Genomic DNA, 26102 nt, shown 5'->3' with positions numbered 1-26102 from the left:
TTTCTTTTCTGGGACCCCGGCCTGGCTTCAGATGGCTAGGTGGGCAGTACCAGAATGCCCAGCACGGCTCTACATGGCCTTGTTGACATTTGTTCGATGGGCGGCGGCTTTGCCACAGCCAGGCCGTCCGCCCGCGGCCTAGCTGGGCACCAGCTGGGCACATGCTGGTAAAACATCAGGGTATCGGTGTGGCCTGGGCAGGCGCTGGGCTCCAACTGGGGCCCTGTTTCGTCCCATTTGGTACACGCGCTGAAAACCAGCTGGGTACAAGTCTGTGCCAGGGGATGGACCCAGCAAGAAACCTTGCGCAGCAGAGCGGAGTACTTGGAGTGCGCAGCGCATCCTACGCAGTGGAATGGATTACTTAATATTTGTGTATTGGGTCAGGTTAACATTTAATGTTATTAATTGAATGCTTAAGATTTTGTCCCTGAAGCCACTTGGTCGAAGCACGGGTTGCTCAACGCGAGAAATTAGCCCCTGGTGCTGTGCCGCTTCCGTTTGGGCATATGCCCTTCTCTAAACACGCTTATTAAGCGGTCTGAGCCACTAAAGTAAGCATTGCTCTTTATCTGAAAAGGCCACACAATGCAGGAAAATGTACCCCCCCCCCCCATTGTTTTGTCAATTTTGCAAAACACTTCGCCTTGATCAAGGTCAGACTGCACTCCATGAGCTTGACCAGTAATTTTCACTGCATTTTAGAGAACAAACCCGACATGCTGTCTTCCTATTCCAAAAATGAAATTCGATGATACCCGCTTCCGAATAAAGGTCATAACGTTTGAGGTTGCATTTACTAGCAGAAACATATCATTTGGTCGGATTTACAGGGACCTGGCTGGTCTGGCAGCCTGGTTTCCGGCACAATTTGCTGATAAATAGCACCTCCAATGGCGCAGGAGTTTACAGCTGGATGATTTTGGCCATACGACAGATGCCGTAACTCTCTGTATCACTCATTATCTCACCCTCACCCCACTCCACGTTCAGGAGTCGTAACCAAACTGCCGTTAAGACTTCGTAGCGTCTTATCTAAGACAATATGTCGTTTTCTTCTAGAGGCTGTGCAGACATCTTTTAAAATATTGTATCAAATATTCTGATAAAACGGTTTAAAGGCTTGTAAGGCTCAGGGCATTTTCAAACATACTTGCGCTTTTGAAAGTAGATAACGTGAGGTTAATGATGAGGTCATGACTCATGGCCTACCAGCGGCCGCTGACTGCAACATATGGGTTCAAGCCTCAAGGTCTTACCCTTACATCAAGATCAATGCTGGCCGAAGTATGGGACTGAGGACAAGTCGACGGCACGATGGGCGAGAAGTGTTCACACAGTGCTGTCCGGCATAACCAGAGCTTCGTAGGTGAGCGCCACGCTATAACAGGTATTCTGTATTTGGACCTGGCAGGAGATGTCTACTCGGTATACGATCGCCTTTCTGAGCTATGTCTGGAATCGAGCACCTTTTTTATTTCTACCGCTCTTAACCGAGAAACCGTTGTTTTAAACCGTAAGTTTTAAACCACGAAACCAATTTTACTTTCACCTGATCCCTTGCAAGAAACTGATGGGGTCAAAGTAACGTCACCGATCGTGAATATGTGTTGAGCAGCCTAATGAGGCAGCACAGTTAAAAGCTGTACCAATTGAATGAATCGTATCATCATAAATAAACAGCCCAATCATATGCTGGATATTGAATCGTATGCTCTACTGGATAGGAGCTACACAAGACTGTAAGCAAAGAAAAGCAAGGTTGACATATTTGATCAATCGAGCTAAAGAGTAGCAAGCAAGACATCAACTAAATACGTTATGACATTATTTTTGGTCCTATCGAGCGGCGTGCCCATCAACAGTCGGCCATAGATGGAACAGATAGTGCTCGCCGCAATGCCGGCCAAAAGCTGTATCGCGAACAGGTTAAATGCCTAGGAGCAGATGTCATCTTCTGGGCCGGGGATGTCTCAACAATTGGAACTGGCAACAGTCTGCTTAGCCATATGTAATTGAAAATCACCGAATCACCGAACAATTAGTCCACAAAGCAGCCGACAAAAGTGAATGATGGAGCTGAACGGACACTTCCAAAGCCGAAATAGCCCGCCATAGCGCATGAAATACGATATGAGACGCACAGCCCCTTATCGCTTGATTTCCACCACCGTTGTAGAACACCAATGCTCGGCCGGATGTAATGCCACCACAGGGACAGGGACATGTGCCCCCTACCGGCGACACATGACTGATAAAGCCCACCCTGGCGCCTTGTCACCAGACGTGCCATCACAGGCGACACATGACTGATAAAGCCCACCCTGGCGCCCTGTCACCAGACATGCCACCACAGGGACAATCCCCTACCGGCGACACATGACTGATAGAGCCCATCCTGGCGCCTTGTCACCAGACGTGCCACCCAGAGCCGGCCCCTGACCGTGTGAGGGGCGGCACATGACCTGGTTTTGACCGCAGACCGTTCATGGATAGCGTCCAGTAATGTAACTTTGCAACGTGAGCACTCACTGTTGGCAATATCGAATGCAACTTTGGCATCGCTTTCAGAGAAATATTTACATTACAAATTATTTTGATTGACCTGAAGGCAAACAATGGGTTTCGCTCTTGTTTATCCCAGTTTTCATGCATTTCAGATGTGGTACCAAATTATATCCCTGCCTAATGATGCCGGTGTGAAAAGAGCTTATCTTTCTAAAACATGTAAACTCAGTCATGTTATGTCAGTTTGCAAGTGCCGGGAGACCTTTTAAAACGTACCACTTAAATATGAACAATAAATTGACCGCAACATTTCGCAGCTCTTCAAAGTTGTCAACAAATCTGTAAAGTTAAAGTCTCTTTCCATCCAGCGGCAAAGAGTACGTGTGACTGACCGACATCGCCAGCAGTATCTCTCAAGGATCGGTGCTGGGACCAACGCTGTCCGTTATTTTCGTCAACGACTTACCAGAAGCGCGAGGCAAGGTCAAGCTGTTCATGGAGGATACTAAAGTGGACTATCGTATTCCAAGGTCCCTGGTCGCTCTTCCTCTGCATGTTGTCTTTGATGGCCTGGTCAAATGGTCGGAGTATGACGGCTCTCATTTGATGCATCAATTTGCAACGTAGTGAAGGCCCGGAAAGATGGAATTCTATTCGCATTTTGAAGTCAATTTATTGCAGGAGCCTGGCGCAAAAGTTGCATAGAATAAATGCCTTCGGCTATTCGTTTTGCAGTGGTTCAGTCAACCTTTTCTGAACCGGAAAACACTTAGGGGCTGCCCTGGAATTTTTCTGGGTGGTATAGAGTTTTGTAAACAAGATTATTGCAAACGTAGATTGTAGATCAAAGTGGGGCCACAGTGTTGTATTGAAACTGAAAACCCATGTTCGTCCGGGAATGATCAAACTTTGTTCAGAATTGGGTTGTAGACACATTACACATCCCGGCCGCGTGGAGTGCGGCGGCGCTGGCTCCAGTCACCAGCTGTGGGGGACGGCTGAAACGGGTGCGTCGGCGACTGTGGCGTGCCTGCGACAAAAAGTCCAGGCACGCCGCAGTCGCCGACGCACCCGTTTCAGCCGTCCCCCACAGCTGGTGAGTAGAGCCAGCGCCGCCGCACTCCACACGGCCACGCGCGGCTCGCGCCGAGAGTTTGGACTAAGCGGGCCCGCGAGTCTTCGAACAAAACCCCGACGTCAGACGTTGCAGTCTCCGTAAGCCACGCGGCTGCTGCTCGCGGCTAACACTAGACGGTGGCCAACGAGAGGGCAAAAAAGATAACCTCTCTGGGAGAAGTGCCTTTATACGTGTCAATTTGTACTTACATATAGATGATTGTTTAAGGTATGCTTCACCTGTGCAATTTGTTAGCATTTACAGAGGAACAGATAAACATTTACGGTACCGTGAACTGGTCTGGCATTTCTTAATGGAACCAGACAAATAAAAGAAGTGCTGTTTCGCCCTCTGTTTTCTATCAGGGGTCATATCAAAATTATGCGGATGTAGGTAGCGCAGATTTTAAGGTTTTTCCCGACGTGGATGGTTAAAAACACTTGATCACGTTTTTAGGTGCTAGCTAATATTCGACCGGTTTGTTTTTAATTTCCGATAATACTTCGCGCCATAAAAATGTGACTTGCTGCTGTCTGTAGAAACTGAAACATCGCTGAATAATGCCAAAATACTCGGATAATGGCACAAGACTAGGCCAGAGTCAACAAGACATACAAATCGTGTCATTAGAAACCTGCAGCAAGCAGGTAAAGCAGAAAATACTTAGGTAAACAGAATAGGGACGTGGAGCTTTAAAAGCGCGATTAGCTCAATGAACTGCATTTGCCTGAACATGACATCGCAAATTGCTTTTGTTCTTCCTTTCACTTGTGAAACGATTAGAAGAAACATTCTTTAGAATTTATCTATTTTATGACTACCATACCTTGCTTGTACTTAGCCTCCAGAGAATGGGCGGGCGGCAAACTCACCGTTGGGTGGGGTGGGGGGAGGGGGGGGGCGGGCTGATTCGACATGGTGGGGGGGGGGGGGGGAAGAGGCCCACCTAAAAGAATACAAATCGAAGCCCACAGATGGAGGATTCGTGGCAGCTGGGCCAGCCGCCCAGCCAAGCGTTGTAGCGGCGCTGTACGCTTAGACCTATCTCTCTCTCTCCTCTCTCTCTCTCTCTCTCTCTCTCTCTCTCTCTTCTCTCTTCTCTCTCTCTCTCTCTCTCTTCTCTCTCTCTCTCTCTCTCTCTCTCTCTCTCTCTCTCCTTCTCTCTCTCTCTCTCTCTCTCTCTCTCCTCTCTCTCTTCTCTTCTCTCTCTTCCTCCTCTTCTCTCTCTCTTCTCTCTCTCTCTCTCTCTCTCTTCTCTCTCTCTCTCTCTCTCTCTCTCTCTCTCTCTCTCTCTCTCTCTCTCTCTCTATCTCTCTCTATCTCTCTCTCTCTCTCTCTCTCTCTCTCTTCTCTCTCTCTCTCTCTCTCTCTCTCTCTCTCTCTCTCTCTCTCTCTCTCTCTCTCTCTCTCTCTCTTGTGTTGTAGTGTGCACCCGAGGCATCGCCGGCATGTCGTGCGGGGTCACCCGCCCGTGGGTTTTGCCCCACACCGATGTGGCGTGGACGGTCTCGGGCGGTACGGCGCTCGTGCGCGTGCTGTAAAATCAGATGACAATCACGCGGGACGCAAGTGCGGCACGTGATGTTTATTGTACTTGCTTGCTGGTACTGGACATCATGAACTCGCATGGTGCTGAACAGAGTCGTTCCGATAACATGTATCCGTGCCCGTCGTCACATAGTGATGCTGAATCGTGGTGTTATTCGTTTTATGGAGAAGCTCACACGTATCATGGCTCATGTGTGTCTAGTGTAGTGGCAAGGGTACGAAAAGAAACCACGCGAAATGAGTCGTCCTCGCGCTGCATTTCTGACACTGGAACTATATGGCTACCAGCCCAATAAGAGATGTTTCGTCACCGCAGTACGAACAGTTTACTGTTTATGGCAATCCGCCACCTGGGTTGATTGGATGCGCAATGCGCAATGCGTGATAACTCAGCGGGAAGAAGGCGCTGGCGACCTCCGACCGGACGGTCGTGCGCTGCCTGACCGTTGGTGCGCGGCAGAGTACGGGTCAGAGCCGGCCGTGGCCTCCCCTACCCCACGCTCGTCCGCTGGTTTACGTAAGGCGGCCGGGGCGGGCGGCGGGTCGGGTGTCGCGCGGCGCTGGCTGGACGCCGGTGACGCCCCCACCTGTGCCGGCCCGTGTCGGCCGCACCACCACCAGTGCGCAGCCTGGCCGAGCCGCTGCCAGGCGGTGCGGAAGCTGCAGCGGCCACGCTCGCAGGTAAGTTATCAGCGCAGCATGACCCTGGGTTTTGAGCTTGTGTGCCCCATGTCTTTGCTTTGGTTAGGCTGTCATTATTCGTATGTGCCGGTGTTTTGTCTGTAGATGGCTTATTATTGTGCATATCTTTTGATTTAAGGATCGATGCCCCTTTCTTTGCCCCAAGCCGTGCCTTCCTCTGCCTCTCAGCTACGCGGCACACTGATATGACATTCAGCGGTATGCCTCTGCTGTGCCTATGATGTGTGCCTTGTGTGTTATGCCTATGGTGTGCCTCTGTCAACAGGATGTTTGCCGCGCGTGGAGCGCTTCTGTTCAGCGCTATTCTGTCGTTAGCCGTCTGTCAAGACCCCTACATTAACCAGTGAGTTGGTGATGTCTGTATGAGGTAGAAACCTCAGCAAAGAATCCTTCGCCGCTGGGAACATTCGACCTTCTCTACCGCGCCGCATGTCCTGTGTCAGGTTCCCAACATCATGTGATTGGGGCCGCGCGATCTATGCGTCTGTCCACATGTGTTCTGCGGTGTACGCACAAAGCAGAGGAATATATACAATGTTGGGCCATGTAACATTGAGCTATGTAATATTGGGCTAAGTAATGCGCCGTGCACTGGAGCAGAATATTGCCAATCCAGAACTTACTAACATAGCGTCACCTGGTTTGAAAAATGATCGAATGCACAAGCGCATTGAGTCGATGATGATCGTCGTGGAGCTCATGTTGAAGAACGCATTCCATCTAAGCACCACGAAACATTTCGCACTGCAAATTAATGCAACGGACATGTGCTCTATGGTCATTTGCTTTAGCGTTTGCTGCCAAGATGAAAGTGCTAAACGTATCATAGCTTGACAACATCATACAGTTAAATGTCGTCCAGTGGACGCTTGGCAGGCGTTTTGCTGTCTGATGCTATATAGGTCTTTGGACTGATCTGTCTTGTCTGACTATTCCCGTTCCCAATATCAGGCAACATTTCACGTGCAGAAAATCAACTCATCTAAACTTTCTCCTTGTAAGCAGAGTGCTACTTATTACCATTGTTGGTCGCTACGGTAAAAATACCCGAGCTCCAATGTACCGGAGGTAAAGAATACCAGTATTTGTTGAAGAGATGACAACGGCTATTTTCAGCATAAGAAAACTCGTGGCACCGAAAATCGAAAGCTCCAGGATTTTCTTTTGTATGCTAGACTGCTTGTTGCCTGCAATCTTATCACATGTGGTGTCGTGGTAGCTAATTCCGCCATAACAAACCTCGAACCTCGCTTCGCACCATGGGTATCGATTTCCTAAAATTATTGGGGAGGACAGATTCGTGGAAGTCGTGATAAGGGGACGGGCCAAAAACTTTTCGGATTTCGCACCTTGTATTCTGGTTATCCATTTTATATAAATATATATGTGTGTGTGTGCATATATATATATATATATATATATATATATATATATGCATACAGACATTATTTCATCATATTTTCAGAGGACATGTGCACGGCCACAGAAGCCATAAATGGACACCTCGCAGATTGCATCACCTTCTTATAAAGGCACCTGTTTTGCGAAGCTGGGGGGGGGGGGATGCAGATGCCACTCTTTTCCTCTTGAATACTGAAAAATTTGAAAGATGCATAATTTGCCATTAAGCGCTAAGATAACTTGTGACGTATTTATTCATCCATTCACACGAATAGATTGTTCAGGCTCCTCACTATTTGTGACTATCACAACCCATTTTCACGTAAGTTCTCGGTAAACGGACATTTCAACGATAAAACGTATGCATTTTAGTAAATATTTATGGCAGTGAATTCATGTTGATTACTGTTTATGTTAATTCTGGGCTTAATCTAAGAACCCCGTCTTCAACCTTTCTGCCAATACGCTTACGCAGATGCCCTCCTGTTGAGAATCCCCTCTTCTCGCTCTTTTGAATAAACACGAATTACGAGCCAGCTATACATTTGGGGGGCAGTGTTCCAGGCTGTTGTGCCTCTGCAGATAAAGCAGCCCTCATCCGCTTCACTTCGAGCATGTGAGAAATGAAACAACCGTCATGTCAATATTATATGTAATGCAGGGTGCAACAGCGTCTCTAGTTGAGCTGACTTTACAGCTACCATGCGATGATACTTACGTGTGCATACTCGGTGCTCTACGAGGTTACCCACGCACAAACTTAGCCATAATCATGGTAATTGGAGGGGGGGGGCACAGGGTTGATCAAGGTCCCCCTCCTAGTGAAAGGTCCCCACCCAAATAAAAGCGTCACCCGATATGGCCCGCTTGATTTCGACAGAAGTCCTGCCCTTCTTGAAAGTTAGGAGGCAAGGATAGATGCGATTCTATTTGTGTTTTGAAGTCAATAAACTGAAAAAAGCACACCAACGCTATTCATAATGTAATGCTTCAGTAGACTCTTTCTAAGCCGATAGCACTCAGGGGCTCTACCATAATTTTTCTTAATTGCACTTAAACATGAAAGTAGTTCTTATATCAAAATGGGTCATACATTTGCACTCACATCACCTGTTTTCGTCTCATAATGCTTATCTTTGTTGAGACTCCGGCAGTGAAGGAATTGCGTGACACAGTTTTGGCCAAACGAGCTCGGAATTCTTACAACAAAAACCCAGACGCCCGGCATTGCAGTCTCCGGAGGCCGCACGCCGTCAGCTCCGCTTGTATTATTAAGTGGCGGCGACCAACAAGGTCTGTCATGGAGACCCCGACTGATTACCGCAAGGCGGGGTGTAGGTGCATCATTCCCATTAGGAAAATTCGACACGGCTAGTGTTGGTGGTCATGGTCGGATGATCGCCGCTATCGGTTTAGCCGGCTGGTGTCGATTGCCGGGTTTTTGCAACTGTTTCAACGAATATTCCTGTTGAGTTAAAGGTCAACTCCTTTCAAGGGTTACTCCGAATGTAGAACGTTGATAACTTGATAACGACTTGTTTTCATTTTTCGATAAGACGTGGCAAAATAACACATATTGCTAAGGTCTATATAACTTGCAATATCACTGAATGACGCCAAGACACTGGCGCAATAGCACAAAACTAGACCATAGTCGATAATAAATGTAAATCGTGTGATTAAAAGTATGCAGCTTGCAAGAAAAAAACTAAGGGAAACTCAAGTAAACACGGTACGACCTCTGAGCTTGAAAAAGGTGACTAATTTAGCCCTGTGCACTAAACTGAACATTATATCAGCTTTCATTATCTTTGGTCCTGTTACCTTCGAAACAATAAGCAAAAACATTCTGGAAACATTTTACAATTTCGAGCTTCTATTTGCAATGTTTTACATATACTTGGGCTAGGGGGGGGGGGTGCAAACTCGCCGATAGGGATGGGGCAGACTGGACATTGGGAGGGGATAATGGCCCACCGAAAAGAATACAAATCGACACCTGCTAGTAGCACACTGTAGTATGACATTGAACATGCGCGCAATATCAGTACAGTCAATGCCAATGTCTATGCATTATGCATATGCATATGCATACCTCGGTGCCAACGACTAAGCCATGTCGAATTTGGTACAGGATGGTAGAAACCAATAACACCGGTTGAATGTGTGCTGTACAGTCTCGCATGGGCTGCGTATGTTGAGTTGTGACAAGAGATCAGCTCCCATGGCTACCGCGGCGTACTCGCCCCGTGTCGTTTGTCCTCAGAGCAGCATGCGTCGTAACCCGGACATTGTGAGCTCCGTTTGGTTTCATGTTTCAGTTCCGCAGCCGACAGAAATATTCCACAGCTGAGGAAACTCAATTTCGTAACCCAAACCTCCGCGCCAGTTTGAAGGTGGAGTTGTGCGTGGGCATGGGTGCGCACGTATGGGGAAGGGGGGGGGGGGGCGTGCACGCGTGCGTCTGCGTTTGTGTGCTCTTGCTCATGGCGTTGACGCGCCCCGGCAGACCCCGGTTGGTGAGTCGGGATGGCCATCTGGAGATCCGCCCGGCCCTCCACCGCAACGTCACCATTCTGACCTCGGGTTCTGGCCGGGTCAACATCAACCAAGTGGACCTCAACGACCTGGTCGACCGGGTAGGACTTCACGCAGCTGCCTTACACCGCCTCTGGGGGCGTTCTGTTGGACAAGAATGCGGGGTATTCATTGTGGCTTTTTGGCTTGTTGCACAACGTGTCAACATTGGTCAAGGGGTGTAGGGTGTAGCTTGGGTGTAGGGGTGGGATGTAGCTTGCATCGGGCATCGGGGGTGCAGCTTTCGATCTAGTTGGCGGGAGGGGGGGGGGAGAGGGGGATGTTACGTCATTTTTCAGTGCTCAGCTCCTCCATCTTACCTAACGAAACTAGATCCTGCCACGTTCAATTACTCAGCTGATTGATTAACAAGTCACGGCCAATTTTCCATATGACTTGTTTTCCGCACGGCCGAATTCAAAAGCGGGTTACCCCCTCGCAGCCAGGATCACTTTTCGACAACGTCCGCCGTCAGCCGTCCCGCCGTCTGCGGCGCAGCCTCGCTCTCCACTTTTAAGCTCCCATCGCGCCCGTGCCGGCGCGGCGTCGCGCTCAGCTTCCGAGCTCTGACCGCGCTCATGCCGGCGCGGCGTCGCTCCCCTTTTCTGAGCTCTGACCGCGCTCGTGCCGGCGCCAGGCGACGCACGGTCTGTCGCCGGTGTCCGGCGGCGGCGGTGCCCCCTCGGAGCGGCTGCTTCAGCTGGAACGGGCCGTCCGGCAGCTGCAGGACCGGCAGCCGGTGGCCCCCGGACAAGCCGCAAACAACGCGCCCCTCGCCACCAGGGTAAGTCTAGAGCAGGCCAGTGCAAAGAGTCGGGAGGGACGTGGGGCTTGTCTTCTTCACTGGGGTCCGCCCAGAGCAGACCGGTGCAGAGAGGCGGGAGGCAGAGTTGTTATCGTCTCCAAGGACCGGTGGGCTCGGTGGAACGGGCATGATGCTCCACCTGTCAGCGCTAAACGTGTGTCACAGATTTTATTCGTGCCCGCGCATGCGAAACGTGCGGTACCTAAAGCCAATATTCCCTAACATTTTCGATCCCTTTTCCCTCATAATTAAAATTCCTTTACAAGCCAAACTACAAAAGCCAAGCAAAGCAAATCATGCGTATTGCTACCAATTTTTGTGAATAGGGTCATCCAAGCGGCTGATAGGTCCGGAGAAGTGGTTGGATGTTGCGACACAGGGATTATATGCGGGCAACAAAAATGAAGTCACATAATTAGACCATTTCAATATCTCACTCGCACCTGAACACGTCATGTAAATGAAATAACTAACCCTGTTGTTAATCCCATTTTTGATCTAATACACTCTTTGCTCAGTGCAAGGAAAATATAAACTTTTTGCAATGCCTTCCCTTAAACTTTGGCGTAAAATATATGTAAAGTACATCAGGTGAGAAGAAATAAGCGAGACAGCTTCGATTGTGATTAAACCAAAGCAGAATAAATTGAGAATAGGAGACTATATATATATATATATATATATATATATATATATATATATATGTATATGTATATATATGCATATATATATATATGTATATGTATATAGACATATAGATATGTATGTATATGATCTATATAGATATGTATGTATGTATCTACACATGATATATGTAGATATGTATATAGATATGTATATATATATATATATATATATATATATATATATATATATGCGCATATATACATATATGTGCATGTGTACAGGCATACACGAATGACAACACCATGATAGCTAAATCTGAATCGCCCTGGGTCAATTTTCGCCTTATATAGCAATTCCTCGGGCGGGAACGCATTCTTTTAGAGTATAAACGGTGAATATCATGTTCGCGTGATAAAGCCGACAAAACAATTGGTGAAATTCCTATTTGCATGCGTTTGACAGACTCTTGACCAACCGACAACGAGCAGCTTCAAAAAGCCTGGGAATAAACTGGAGCTTCACCCATCACCCATCCCACCATTCACCATTCACCCATCACCCATCCTTCTTGTTCTGTTATGGTGGAATCTGTGTACTCACATCAGACTGATAGACCTACTTTATGATGTGTGTGACACATGGTACGATGTATATATATATATATATATATATATATATATATATATATATATAAATATGTATAAGTTTTCATATCTGTTTGACGTTACAGGTACGAGTTCTTGAGGAAGGCCTACAGAGACTGATAGAGCAGCTGCAGTTAAACGAGTGCGCCAGCAATCCGTGTCAGAACGGCGCCACGTGCGTGGACCGGTACGGCGCCTTCGAGTGCCAGTGCCCGCCCAATTGGCAGGTATGTACGGAGCCTTCGAGTGCCAGTGCCCACCCAACTGGCAGGTATGTATGGCGCCTTCGAGTGCCAGTGCCCACCCAACTGGCAGGTATGTACGGTGCCTTCGACTGCCAGTGCCCACCCAACTGGCAGGTATGTACGGTGCCTTCGACTGCCAGTGCCCACCCAACTGGCAGGTATGTATGGCGCCTTCGAGTGCCAGTGCCCACCCAACTGGCAGGTATGTACGGTGCCTTCGACTGCCAGTGCCCACCCAACTGGCAGGTATGTATGGCGCCTTCGAGTGCCAGTGCCCACCCAACTGGCAGGTATGTACGGCGCCTTCGAGTGCCAGTGCCCACCCAACTGGCAGGTATGTACGCAGGTGTACAATGTGCGAGGAACAGACATAGGTGCTGTTACGCAACAGAGGTTAAAGCAACGGACCGGCGAGGTGTAGTTCAGGAGGTTTGGCGACGTGCTTCGATGATCCATACACCAGCTTAAGTGAAGCGGGGCGACTAAGGATGCAAAACGAAGACTGGCTAACTGCTTGGAGGGAGGATAAAGCGGGGAGATCCAGGCTGAGGGCAACAGTTTTAACCTGCATTCATCTACAGATAAAATTGGGCGAATTGTTAAAGAATCATTCATATGTCCCGTCGACTCATGGAAAGTTTAATGATATGAAACGTTTTGTGAGGAATTGAGAAGCAAGAACTAGCTCCGCCATCTGCAGCCTACAGCTTGGCCATCCGCTATCTTCGTTTTTCCACACTTTTTGTTTAGCCATTCTTAAGCAGTAGATGCCACATGGACGGCACGCAAGTCCCCTGCCAGCTCCGCTTCCCGGCAACCCCTCCCGCAGCCGTTCGGCCCTGTGCTGGCATTCCGTTCGCACGCATACCGCCATACAAAGAACTGCCGAATTGATTGCACCAGGATCGGACATGCGAGTGTTGCATTGTGAGCGTTAGTTTTAAGCGCTATGTGAACACGCTGTATCCGTGACCGTGCTTCCAAGGGCACCACATGTGAAGTGGACGTGGACGAGTGCAGCGAGCTGTCCGGCACGGATCTGGGCTGTCAGAACGGCGCCACGTGCAGCAACACGGCCGGCGCATTCAGGTGGGACAGCTCTCGCATCAGGCCGCACCGAGCGCCTCTGGTGGTGACGACCACTGTGAGAGTGTGAGCGAAACGCTCCGAGCAGTGATTCAGCGAAGGCCTGGTCACTGAGGGCTCACTGGTTGTGCAGCGTCTTTGTTGTTAGCCCGTCTGCCCATGAATAGGTTGCGCATCAATTATCTGAAACTTACAATTGCAGCATGGACATCAGTAACATGACCGCTAGAACGTGGGGCGAGGTGATAAGTTCAGCCGTCATCTCCATGACACCTTTTGACAATTTGTCTAACTGTCTTCACGTCATTGACCTGTAGATGTGATGCCAATGCATTGGAATCCAGCAGCATGGCTAAAATCGTTTATGGCGCCGGTAGTGTAGTGGTTAATGCATCTGCGTTAACCCCTGTGCGTCTGGGAAACCAGAGATACGGGGTTCGATTCCCCGCGGTGCTCGCTCCTCCTGCCAGGATAAGAGGCAGGCAACACCATATAGCCTCCGCATATGAGTGCGTCGTTAAGCCCCAATGACAATGACAACAGCGTCTATAGGTGTCTCAGCAACCTTTATCGCCCGTGCCGCTCCAGCGACTGATCGTCCTTGCATGCATCCACCCCTGTTTACTCAATCCGCGTTCCTGCCTGCTTCCCAGCCAATCTCCGTTTACCCGGAAGTGGCTGATGCATCAGCCACGAGGGGCTCTAGAGCGTCTCCGCGGGGAGACCCGTCCTAGCGTCCGCACAAACTCCGAGAGCGGTCCTTGTGCGGGCCAAGTCTCAGTAGCGGGGGACTCTCAAATACATGCAGTCTTGCCCCACCAATCTCCATACCCAGTCAGTCCGCAACTCTGAGATGGTCACCATTGGCCGAAAGGTCTCTATACCAACGAAACACACACGTTTTTCAGTTTGAGCTTTGCGTTTTAAATTCTTTAACTTTGGACTCTGAAGAACATGTTTGCTTTGTTCTGAGCGCTGTTTTTACATGCATGGTGTCATCAGTCTACCTAGGATTTGCCTATGGAGGGGCTTGGCCAGCGGTCTCATAACCCCTGTCCCTAAGAGCCAGGGCCGCCATTCTCAACAAGCTGGAGTCACGTGTTTTATCACCGCGACGCCACAAAACCGACCTGAGGTTTGCACGCTTTGCCTTCTTCACCTTCACCTTCTCTGCGACTGAAGCTTAGAAGTACCGATTAATTCAGGACTCGCAATTTTCTTCCATGTAGTGAGTTAGTAGACAATGTAAAACCAAAAGCGACGCAAGCTACAGTACAGCTGAAAGTAGCCGCTAAGTATACCGAGAGTAACGGAGTGTAAAGAGTTTTTTTAACTGGGTGCGACGATTATATCGGAGGGGTGGTATATTCAACCCAGGGGTGCCTCCTCCGGGCTAGGGATGGGAGCGGCTCCATCCCCATTTGCCCCAACCGCCATCGTAGCTTCGCCGCTGTTTGATATTAAACATGGTGCCACGAAGACGAACAAAGCTCAGTCCTGACTAAAATCGCACTAAGCAACTGGACATGTCTAGCCTGAGCCTCAGACAGACTCTATACGGCCCGATCCCGGACGGGACGCTGAGTGAAGGCCTGCCATTCCAGCTGCCAGTGCCCGTCAGGCTGGTACGGCCAGCGCTGCACCGAGCGCTCCAGCAACTGCAGCAGTGCCAACGAGCGCCAGCTCTGCGGCCACGGCACCTGCGTCAGCCAGGCCGACGGCCACAAGTGCATCTGCGAACAGGTGGGTTAGAAGACAGCAGATGCTCAGCTTTGGTGGCTGGAAACACTTTTCCACCGCTCCCTACCTTTTGTATTCCCCAACGCTTGTACAGTAGGAGCAAAAACAGAATACAACGATATGAGTGCGCATGCCCTTTGCATCATAATGCTGTCCAGTCCCGACCAGATGTCAAAGAGGATTAACGTCCTTCATTAGCCATTAATTTGTGCAGTTAACACTTGTGTGACCCACCAATGCGATACAATTTACTGGCTTACGAGTTAAAGGGGCTGTCCCATATTTATATGGCGCTTTGAACTGCGGAAGCCATTTTCAAGATCATTCCCTGCAGTTCACAGTTATGCCCGTTGTAAGGTTTCGAAGCCTCTCGTGTCTAAGCCAGGCGTAAACGAATTTGTGCGAACTATTTTGCGCCACCAAATTTGAAGTCGGCCAGAGATGCGTGACGTCAAAGCAACGTCGTACGAATTCCTCCTCCACGATGACCACATTGTATTCAAAATCATGACAAGCACGACCATCTACTTACTCGTGCTTGGAGTTCGTCAGCACTACTCGTCGCATTAACCGTCAACAGTGGGGTTTCATGAAGCTTAACGTGGTAAATGTAAGTTTCAAACAAAAACCACGTTTTGTGATGCATAACACAGGCATTTGAGCAGTTTTATTTGTTTTGACGGGCGTGAGGCTGTCAAAAGAATGAGTCGAGAAAGGCGCCGTAACAGAAAATGCAAATGCAAGTAAAGCATGCCATCACGGACAAATATACAAGCACTCCACGAGAAAGAGCTAGCACACGCGCACATAATGATCGACGGCATAGCTCACACGCATACATTCACAAGCCGCCTTACGGCGAGTTGAAGTACTACAAGTGACTGAGCGGGTCCGCTACAGTAGTATTTCTTACACGGCCAGTCTGGCAACGACTTCGACGTCATCAAGACGTGCCATGAGGTAGTCAAACGATGACGTTTTGGAATAGCACATTTACTGAATAGTGAAATTTGGTTGTTTTGAACGGTGTTTTGCACTTGAAATCATACCAATATTAACAAGTAAACTTTTTTTCTTCCTTTCTGCTGCTTAGCTCAATATCTTCAAATGGAGGAAGCTTTTCTTAGATTAATCACGTCTCGTAAATGTCATGACAGAACCCAACATGGCGCCCATGCCTCGTCTAAAACGTATGTCGCCTTTTATGAGGCGGCCGTCAGTGGCCAGCGGCTGACCCCTATCGCAACTGTAGATATACCGTGTCCATACCGCAGGGCTGGCGGCGTGCCTCGGGCAGTGACAGCGCGGCCTGCACGGAGGACGTGAACGAGTGCGCCGACAGCCGACCGGCCTGCTCCCACGATCCGCCCGTGCCCTGCATCAACACGCCCGGCTCCTTCCGCTGCGGGGCCTGTCCGGCAGGTGGGGTGCACCAGACACTGTCCGGCACAGCATACCGGACGCAGACCGGCATAGAACACCGACACTGATCGATACAGCACCCCGGTCACTAATAGACGCAACACACAGACACCAGCTGAGACAATACACCGGACACGGACTGACACAGCACACCGGATGCAAACCGGCACAGGACACCGACACTAGTCGGTGCAGCACACCGGCCACTACGTGACACAACACACAGACTCTGGGCTGACACAGTACACCGGACACTGACTGGCACAGTACACTGGGCACTGACTGACACAGCACACCGGACACTGACTGACACAGCACACCGGACACTGACTGGCACAGCACAACAGACACCGTCCGGCGCAGCAGGCCTATCAGCGATGCTGGTTCCTACAGCTCAATGAAAGTACGAGTCTCAGCACATTAATGTGATCAATAGTGATCAATGAAGGTGTTCGGGCCCGACTTTAAACGTCGTCAGCAACAAAAAGGCAGCAATCTTGCTGATATGACGGAAGAAAACGTCAAATACGTTTTATTAAAATGTCAAAATTGTATCGCAAGATGGTCGTTTTTGGCCTGCGGTCATAGCATAGCGAACAGAATCGAAATTAGAATTAGGGACATCACGCAGGTGTGTAAATATTTTGTTTTCTCTCAATAACTGTATCGTCTGTGTTAATTGTTCTTGGAACTGCTTGTATAACGTTCGTGCTCGACGTTGCGAGAACATGCGGCTGTCCTATTTTATTGTCTATTGAGACATCATATGTCTCTGGTGGAATGCATCTGTTCAGCGCTATGAGTGGTGAGTTTCTATGCTGAACAAATCAAGATTCTTTATTCCAGAAGGCACTGGCAGCACTCATAAAAAACATTGCTTTGCGTCTCAAAAAAGCCAAGGCTTGCTTGATAAAGCCGTTTAACCAGTACCGCTTGGTACATGGAATGCTATTTTTTCAACATAAGAATTCCCAACTCGCAAGTCCGGAAAACCAGCTTAAGCTCTTCCTTGCGTATAACAAGTAAGCTTTTCCAGTCCGACAGATTTCAGTTTAAGTGAACGCAGGTGCTGCTGGCAAGTACTGCATTGCCCATGAACAGCAACTGATCACCAGCGCATGTGTGTGGCGCTTCACAACGCACGCTGTTCTAGGTTACACGGGCAATGGTTTTTCCTGCACGGATGTGGACGAGTGCCTGCAGTACAATGGTGGCTGCAGCATGAATCCAATGGTGGACTGCTTTAACACAAGGGTAAGGGCACAAATGCTTGAAGGTGCATGCTGTCCAGAGAGCTTACATATATTGTGAAGACATGCCTCGTGTTTCGCATGCAGTTCTTATGGACGATAATTTGCTATATATATATATATATATATATATATATATATATATATATACATGTACATATACATATAATGCTTATGCGAGGTGTTTTGTGGATGAGGTATGGATATACTTGGATATACTAATACAGTGGCACTTGATAAGCAGGTAGCAGTGAAGACCACTCGCATTACCACCATCTAGCCTAGCCTGATGCTTGAAAGCATGACGAACACATATGCAATCAACCAGTTCATTATCATGCATGCTATGCCACTGCTTCCACGAGCGATGCCACCCGCTGACTCAGTGGCGCTGAGTCAGTCTTACTTTAATGATGAGAACATTTGGGACTTGAGTGGCTCCGCCTGGCACACCTAAAAACTAATGCCTTTCCAACCGATCATCTCATGTTCTTGCATATGTCGGCATTCTTATGTGCAATTTTAAATACGTCGCACGATATTACTTGTTGGAAACTTGTATGCAAGCTGTTCTATCACTCAGCTGTCTTGCGACGTTGCAATGTCACCCGGACGTCACCTCCCATCCGGCTGACATGAAAAGAAGCAATGATCTGCGGAAGTGCTGAGTAGCACGGGTCGAGACCGCACCAGATCTCGGCGGCCAGGGGTCGCAGCGGCACCAGACCAACAGATCGAGGCGGAGAAGAGCACGGTCAATGGCAATGGCAAACGGACTTGTCGCGGTGCGCAGCCGGTCTCGCGCTCTCGTGGGCCAACCGTGGGTGGATCCGCTCGCTTGGAAAGTTTTTAGTGAATAATGTCAGGATCTCAACAACTAGGGCAGAGAGTGACGTGGAATCGACTGCAGGTGTAAATCATGAAGTTGTGTATGCCGACTGCAAATGCTAATGAGCTAAAAGCCGTCCGCCCCACAGGCGTGTCAGCAATCGGCAGGATATCCACAATTTCCCTCTGTCCGAAGCCGAGTTCGAATACAAAGCGCTGTTGCCCTAACGAAACGACAGGCAATTATATTCACACAGACTGGTATCCCCGCTTTGAGGGACAAATATCCAACGATCGTGCTGTTTTCAGGTGTTTTGGTCATCATTGCGAAAATGGTAAAATGCTGCACTTGTTCATGTCGTTCGCTGCAACCATACACGTCTTTCAGAGCCACTATTGCTCATACCAGGCTAAAATAAAGGTATTTTGCTACTAGATATGTAGGATTACAATCGCTGATTCCGACCATGTTCATAGTCTGCCATTTCCAAGCAGCCGTTCCTGACTTAACTCGCAAATTTTACATCAGTGGACCTCCTCTAGTTCAATGGTCATGAATGGTCAACCTTTTAAAGCACCGGTCACACCTATTGCCGTTATCCGTTGTCGAAGTTTTTGGTTCCAGTGGCTCAGTTTTTTGGCACCACTTACGGCCTTGACATCTGCTAGCGCCTCGCTCGCCCGACGCCGCAGAAAGCATGCAGGCAAGCACCGGCAGCATATAGATGATGTGGTACGATGCAGGGGTGCAACCAAGTCCCTGCCCCAATAGGCCCAGATTGATTTGTTTAAACCATAGATGACTCCCGACAGAAGGCTAAAAAAATCGTCGTGACGCATACTCACCGAGCTCGGCCGCTCCCCCCTCCCACAGAACAAAATCCTGGTTACGACCCTGGTACCATGGCGTTTAGCTAAATGGGTGGATTGGTATGTTATTCGCCACCACGCAGCTCTTGCCCGCTAGACAGGTTGTTGTGCATGCTATTCCGCGGCATGCCCGCCGTCGCTGCTCAGTAAACCTCGTCGACACCTGCTCTGTGTGTCACAGGGCTGGCGACGATGTGGGGCGTGCCCAGCCGGTTACCAAGGCAACGGAGTGGTCTGCCGCGTAGCAGCGGGCGGGATCTGCGGTGTCGGTAACGGCGGATGCCACCCTCTCGCCCAGTGTTACCACAACCCAGGTTAGTCAGGGGCGGCCGGCATAGGCGTGGCAGGCACATAGGTGGTCAAACAAAGGAATATTGCCGGCTACTTCGATTTCCGAAAACAGCTGATTGCTTCGGCGTTCAATATTTCAACGTTATCGACGCATCATAGAGAGACAGCTGGTAAAACTCACAATACTTAAATGTTAGTCTTACGGAAGGATTGAGACGAAACATTAGTATGACGGATGGAATAGTTGCGCGGAATATCATTCTCGCTTGGTGTATTTATTTTACTGTTTCCCGGTTATCTCTCAGGTGGTATTGTGATAATCGCATGAATTTATGCATAGGTAAATTGCATATATATATATATATATATATATATATATATATATATATATATATTCATATAATGCTGTCAGTATCATATAGATGATGCCTATAATTATTATTCATGATAAAAATGTGTATGAATACATGCATACATATATATATATATATATATATATATATATATATATATATATATATATATGCCATCATTATATGATACCTTTATATCTATAGTGTATGTAAATATTGCATCCGGGGGTACTAGGGTCATGATTGAATGCGTCACTACCTGTTGTTTGGTGCTTCGTTCAGTGACGCCGCAGGCAGGTATTTTCAAACTAATGCAAATGATGTCAATGTAACACCAATTTGTTCCAGAGGTTTTGAATCCACTCGCGTTGTCGCACATATTCGTGCCCTTTTGCACGCCAGTTAAGTTAGCAGAGCATTCATTCGTATTCGAATCCAGCGTCTAGCCCCGATTTCGTCGGGCATGACACTATCAAGTACAGAGCTACATTATTTACGAACATGCCTTGCGTTTCACTGTTCTCTAAATAATGTATCTCCTAGGGGCCAAAAAATGTGGTCAAGCGAAAACGCTGCAAAATAGCGTTTTGGGGATGTCATGTAAGACCCGAGTATACATGACAATCCAGGCAGCCCAAAAAGGATTCCAGGGCTAACCGTCAATCTCAAAATAAAGCTCAAACCACGTATTAAAGCAAACACATGATGACCATGGTACGAATAGCGTCACACGGCCCCAATATGAACTGGTCTGCACAAGCAAGATACTATGAAAAGCCTTCATCAATTATATCAGCAATGCCTTCAGAACGGCCCATTGGAGGATGCCTCCATCCCCAACATTACGATATGATAACGAAGTAGTACTGCATGAATAACGCGTAGGATGTCAGAAAGCCAAAAATTGTATTCCAGCCTGGGCTGTCAAGAACTGCTAGCCGGGATAACCTCCAAGATCACATCTCAGTCCAATCACGGGTTAACGCCGTACTGTGGCTGTATCGGCCGATCTGCACAAACAGGGCGACATGTGAACCCTGGTTATTCATTCCAGCCTGAGATTGTGCGACATAGCACGGCAAGGAACAACGTTCCTGTCAAAAGGCTCAAACGCCAAACTAAACGTCCTAGTACGGGTTAACGTCGCATTTATACTGCAAGGGCCGTTGTGCATAAATGCGGTGTGGTCTGAAAGTCAGAAATCCATTCTGGCTCAGGTCGATAAACAGGCGCAAATCAACGCTGCATTTCAAGTTCAAAATGAAAGTAGAATGAAGAGTAGCATAGGCGTGCCGCCTTATTAGGCAGACTAGCACAAATAGCATCTTACGTGCAAACCTTTCCACCCTTGCCAGCAACCTTCCCAGCCTTGGCCGAGGTTTTGTCCATAATTGTCACGTATTTTGCCAATTTTTTAACCCTGCTCCTCAGTGGTTAGTCATTTGTTACAATGGGTGAGACCAGCTAACTACACTGCCAAAAACATTTTTGCAACCATTTCAGCATAGTTTTGGGCCACACCTGAGCGTAACGTTATGCTGTCAACCCCCTTCACCCTTGTTGCACTTCAGGTGCTCTCTACCAACACCGCCCTCCCACATTCCTCGCGTAACGTAATACGTACTACCACGAGAGCGCATTCTAAGTCAATCTGCAAAGTCATAACCAATGACAAGGAAGGAGTAGCGCAGCATTATCGATCTACGGTGTACTTGCGTAACATGGGGCTATCAAATCTCATGACCTGAAGCCTTTTTGCATGTTTTTTTTTTTGCCAGGGCAATGTACCTTGAAGCGTGACGCTTGTGCAGACCAGGCTGAAGGGAGTAGCTGACTTTCAACTAACAATTCATTGTGTAAATCGGCCCATGTGTGGACAATACTATGGAGCCTAGTCCTTTGAACTGGTATGTGACCCTGAGGGTTCATCTTGGAGTGCGTTTTTTTACGACACGGACTGAAATGGATACCTGCCTTTAAGATGCTGAGCAGTCCCATGTCGCGGCAATCTCGTGCTTTGCCGTCATTTAACCTGCAATATATGTCTCCTGATTGACCTCACATTGGGCGCTTTTGAGAATCCAGTCTAGATCAAAATGATGCTGGCTTTTCATAGTATTTATGATATTTTCCAAAGCATACCGAGATGGGTCCCAAATGGTACCAATTCCGGCATGCTCCTTTCACAGACCTTCAAAACATAAATTTGGGATTTTTGGCCCGAACAAGTGTTTACTTATTAAATTTTGCCAACCCCGACCGGGATAGATATCGAACTTTCACATGACGCTTAGGTCAGTTCCATAAAGCGACACTACAGTTCTCTGCGTCCTATGATTTAATAGTTTGAGAATTATAGCTTTTGAACCAAAGTGATGACTTTGATAATGCAATTTCTGCAATGAATTTCCGCCTTTCAAAACACCTCCATCGCACAGATGGGTACATTGCATGGGCAGTGCGTTGCTACTCCGTCCTTTTGCGTTGCACATGGTCTTCAAGGTAGATCTTGTAGTTTGTCTGTTTTTCTAACGGTTCAGAGGGAAACGACAACTGGCTCTTTGAGAGTGCTCTTATATCAAAACGAGGTGGACTTCCCGGATAGCATAGTCCTGCCGCTCAATGAGACCGATTGGTACAAATACATCACGTGCAAAGAATGTCGACGTTGATTCGCACCTTTTAACGACCAGATTAAGATGAAAGCTTAGCTTTTATAATGCATCACAGTTCTGAAGAAAAGTCTCATAGAGGGGATATGAAGACTCTGATGCTATCTAGAGGGCATACTCTGACCATTGGCCTGGAAATTTGAAGCTTGCGGCGTTTTGACCGGAGCGATGAAACATGAAGCTTGAAGTTTGTTATCCAGAGCTGGAATTGGTGTCTGGGGTTTAAATGGCGCCTCAGTCGGGCACATTAGTACTATACATCGGTAGGGCGGCACTATTCCATTTTTTGACACTGGCATGACCTTGCAGCTTGTTTTTTGTCCGCACCTTTTTAATCGCCTAGGCTGGAAAATATACCTGGGTTTTTGTGGCCTCCTATTTACGCCAATCATTCATACACAGCGACAGCACTCAGCTAGCACGCCATTTGACCTCTAGACTGGATTTGGACATCGTCCTTGATTATGCCTTTTTAACAACCTAGGTGGAATAGATATGGCCTTCAAATGACATGACGTTTGCATTGATCGGCTCCATACTGGGGCAGTGTGATATCATCCAGTTATTTTAAATTAACTGTCACTTGCAGGTTGTCCGTGGGAAGTGTTTTGTTGAAAGGCCTGATTAAAGTGGACAGCTGACTTCTAAGGCACGCCCCATTGATTAACATCAGCACTTTAGAGCGCCATTACGGCGTGGCCCCGTCGTTGGACCTGCAGATGAATAATGGAGGTAAACCCTGAATTACGCATTTTGAACATTCCACGCTAGACTTGTGCAGATTATCCACACACAGCCGCCATAGAGGGCAATATGTCTTTTGAGTTTGAATTTTGTGCATTGATTGGTTTACTGACTGCTTCGATTGACCCTGAGGAATTATTTTTTACGTTCCAGGCCAGAATAGCAATGCACCGTGTTTGAGCAGATCGTGCTCAAACAGCCGCAGTACGGCGTCACTACTAAGATAGCCATAGTATGACGACCCTGGTTTTGACCATGGAAGTTGACTTTGGAATGCGGTTTATCACAGCCCAGGCTGGAACGAGGCAAAGTTTCCTGTAGAGTCCCCATGTTTTTACACAATTCCCATAGGGTGGCAGTACACTGTTTCCCTGTTATTTCGCCTTGAATTTGACCTTGCAGCCGTCCGGTCGACCGGGCTAAATCGCATGCTTTGCTGCATGGCCTTTGCAAGGCAATGCACATGAGCGGATTGGTCCCACGAAGGCGCGGCGTGGTGCGGCGGCTTAAAGACTGGGTTTGGGGCCTTGGCTGGAAGCATTGTTTTTGAAGTGTGGCGTTTTCGGTGGCAAGGAGGATATTTGACTGCCGGAGGTCAAACTTTTCGTACCTGAGCAAACCAACGGTTTCTTTGCAACGAACAATGCATGTACTTTAAATGAAACAAGAACTAGACGCTGAATTTCAATGCCAAGTCGCCACCATATGAACTATCATCCTTTCTTACATTTTTGATTTGGCCTTTCATACCATGCGGTCGGCAGCATATGCTCGCCAAGAATGATAATGCAGCAGTGCAGCATCATCAGTGTGCAGGTGTCACGCGTGTCCGTGTTCCACAATTACAGCGATATCGGCCAGTCATGTGCAGTGCACTTGTCCGTCGGGGTACGCCGGCTCGGGGCTGGGCCCGGCCGGCTGCGTGCCGCGTTCCGGCGCCGCCGGCGTCACCTGCGCCACTCAGCCGTGCGTGCACGGTACCTGCGTGGACGGCCCGGTTGGCTTCATCTGCACGTGCCCGCCCGGATACACAGGTGACGGCCGCGCGGGCCATCCAGGCTCGTAATGCAGGGACTGCAAAATAACATTAGTTTAGGCACTAAGCATTGCAGTTTACTCTGGAAGACCCCCGTTTTGCTCTGCCGTTTTTGTTCATGGTTGTGTATGCCTCCGCGTTAGATGTGTTCAAGTGTAGTGCAGATGCTTGTGGCTTCTATATGCAATGCATGCCATATCACTGTTGCTTGATTTACACTGATTGCAAATTGCAGCCCGCATGTAAAATTACGATGTCTTGAAATTGGCGTGTATCAAACATACAAATTTTACGCATAAAACAATTACCACGTAGTTACTACTAACTAGCGATGAGGACGGAAGATTTCCTCCTACGAGGCATACTTGAATGAATGGCCGTAACAGATCGGACACGTAGCTTTGCGTGAATGAGAGCAACGTCGATAGCGCGGTCCGTTGTTTTGCCAGTCAGGTTCTTCCTTTTAAATTTGCCAATATTTACCCTAAGGGATTAGGGGAAGAGAAAGAGAGAGAGAGAGAGAGAGAGAGAGAGAGAGAGAGGGGGGGGGGGGGAAGGAAACGCGCAAACTGTTGATACCCACTGTTTCCCATACTTGCTTTGCATGAACGAAGGCATGACCCAGGATGTCTAAACAGGTTTGCACTATTTTACCTTGTATATCATCCCACACGTATAATACCGCGGGCCGCCGTTGTGCTTAGTACCCGTGGGTATTTGTGCAGTCCAGCAGCTAGTGTCTCAAAGACGTGTCATCGCGTCCGTTTCTCAGGTGCCCGCTGTGACATGGACGTTAATGAGTGTCAGAGCTCGCCGTGCCAGAACGGTGCCACCTGCTCCAACACGGTCGGCTCGTTCGCCTGCACGTGCAGCGGCGACTATACGGGCCCGCTCTGCCAGACCCGTCAGCAGGGTAGGTTCCACCGCCGCCGCCACTGCAGGAAGTGTAAGTTAGTCAGGTCTAAGTCCGTCCCAGTGTAAGTCAGCCGCTGCCGCCGGTCCAAGAGTCACGCCAGGTACTGTTAAAGCCACCATCATTTTCAGGCGCAAGGCCGATGATGCCACCACCACGACATCTCAATCAGTGCAGTGCAATGCCGCTAGTGGTCTGCTGCGATCCCGGTTTAAATGATCGCTAGTACTGGTGTTCCCGATCACGTTCTTTCTTAACTTAACATCAAATCATAATTTATCCCTCTGACAATAAATCGCGAACAATCGTTAATGATTCCTGTTTACTTCGTATTCAGAAAAGGATAACGGGATCGAGAGACAGCCGTTCCATTCAGCCTTTCGACTAGAGGCAACACCCACATTGTATTGTATACTGTATTATGCCTCCGTTTGCAACTAACCCCAGTGGTTGCGCTGTGCGGCAGCGTGCGGGGGCGCGCTGGACAGCCCCGGCGCCCTCTCCTTCCCACACATGGGCGTCACCTATCCGCACGAGGTCAGTTGCGCCTGGCTGATCCGCGCGCCGCCTGACAAGGTGCTCAACGTCACCTTCACGCGCTTCCAGCTGGAGCCCTCCAGCGGCAGCTGCCGCTACGACTGGCTCCAGGTGATATTTTTATGCAGAGCGGGAGCGGGTACAGCGGCCATGCTGCTTTGCAATATTCCCCACCGAGGCTGCTGA

The 26102-nt window shown here is 48.6% G+C and overlaps 1 protein-coding gene across 1 annotated transcript; it reads left to right on the top strand.

The window, feature by feature from the left end:
- The first annotated feature begins 5806 nt into the window (after positions 1-5806).
- LOC119111650 (cubilin homolog) lies at positions 5807-26102 on the top strand. The gene is made up of 14 exons (XM_037235456.1): positions 5807-5854; positions 6141-6218; positions 9786-9915; positions 10491-10637; positions 12016-12156; positions 13160-13263; positions 14865-15003; positions 16275-16422; positions 17576-17676; positions 19552-19684; positions 24279-24354; positions 25171-25175; positions 25239-25379; positions 25846-26102. The coding sequence occupies exons 2-14, from the start codon at positions 6142-6144 to the stop codon at positions 26100-26102; spliced, it is 1599 nt and encodes a 532-aa protein (XP_037091351.1). The 5' UTR covers positions 5807-5854; position 6141.

The sequence above is a fragment of the Pollicipes pollicipes genome, unplaced genomic scaffold, assembly GCF_011947565.3.
Source record: "Pollicipes pollicipes isolate AB1234 unplaced genomic scaffold, Ppol_2.1 Scaffold_7261;HRSCAF=8764_pilon_pilon_pilon, whole genome shotgun sequence".
NCBI classification, from domain to species: domain Eukaryota; kingdom Metazoa; phylum Arthropoda; class Thecostraca; order Pollicipedomorpha; family Pollicipedidae; genus Pollicipes; species Pollicipes pollicipes.
This window is presented reverse-complemented; position numbering and strand designations above follow the sequence as displayed.

Bases quoted from the DNA above. Each gene is read 5' to 3' on its own strand.
- LOC119111650 (XM_037235456.1), top strand. From the start codon at position 6,142: ATGTTTGCCGCGCGTGGAGCGCTTCTGTTCAGCGCTATTCTGTCGTTA. The intron at 16,423-17,575 runs GTGGGGTGCACC...ACGCTGTTCTAG, and splicing joins CTGCGGGGCCTGTCCGGCAG to GTTACACGGGCAATGGTTTT. The intron at 19,685-24,278 runs GTTAGTCAGGGG...CCACAATTACAG, and splicing joins CCAGTGTTACCACAACCCAG to CGATATCGGCCAGTCATGTG.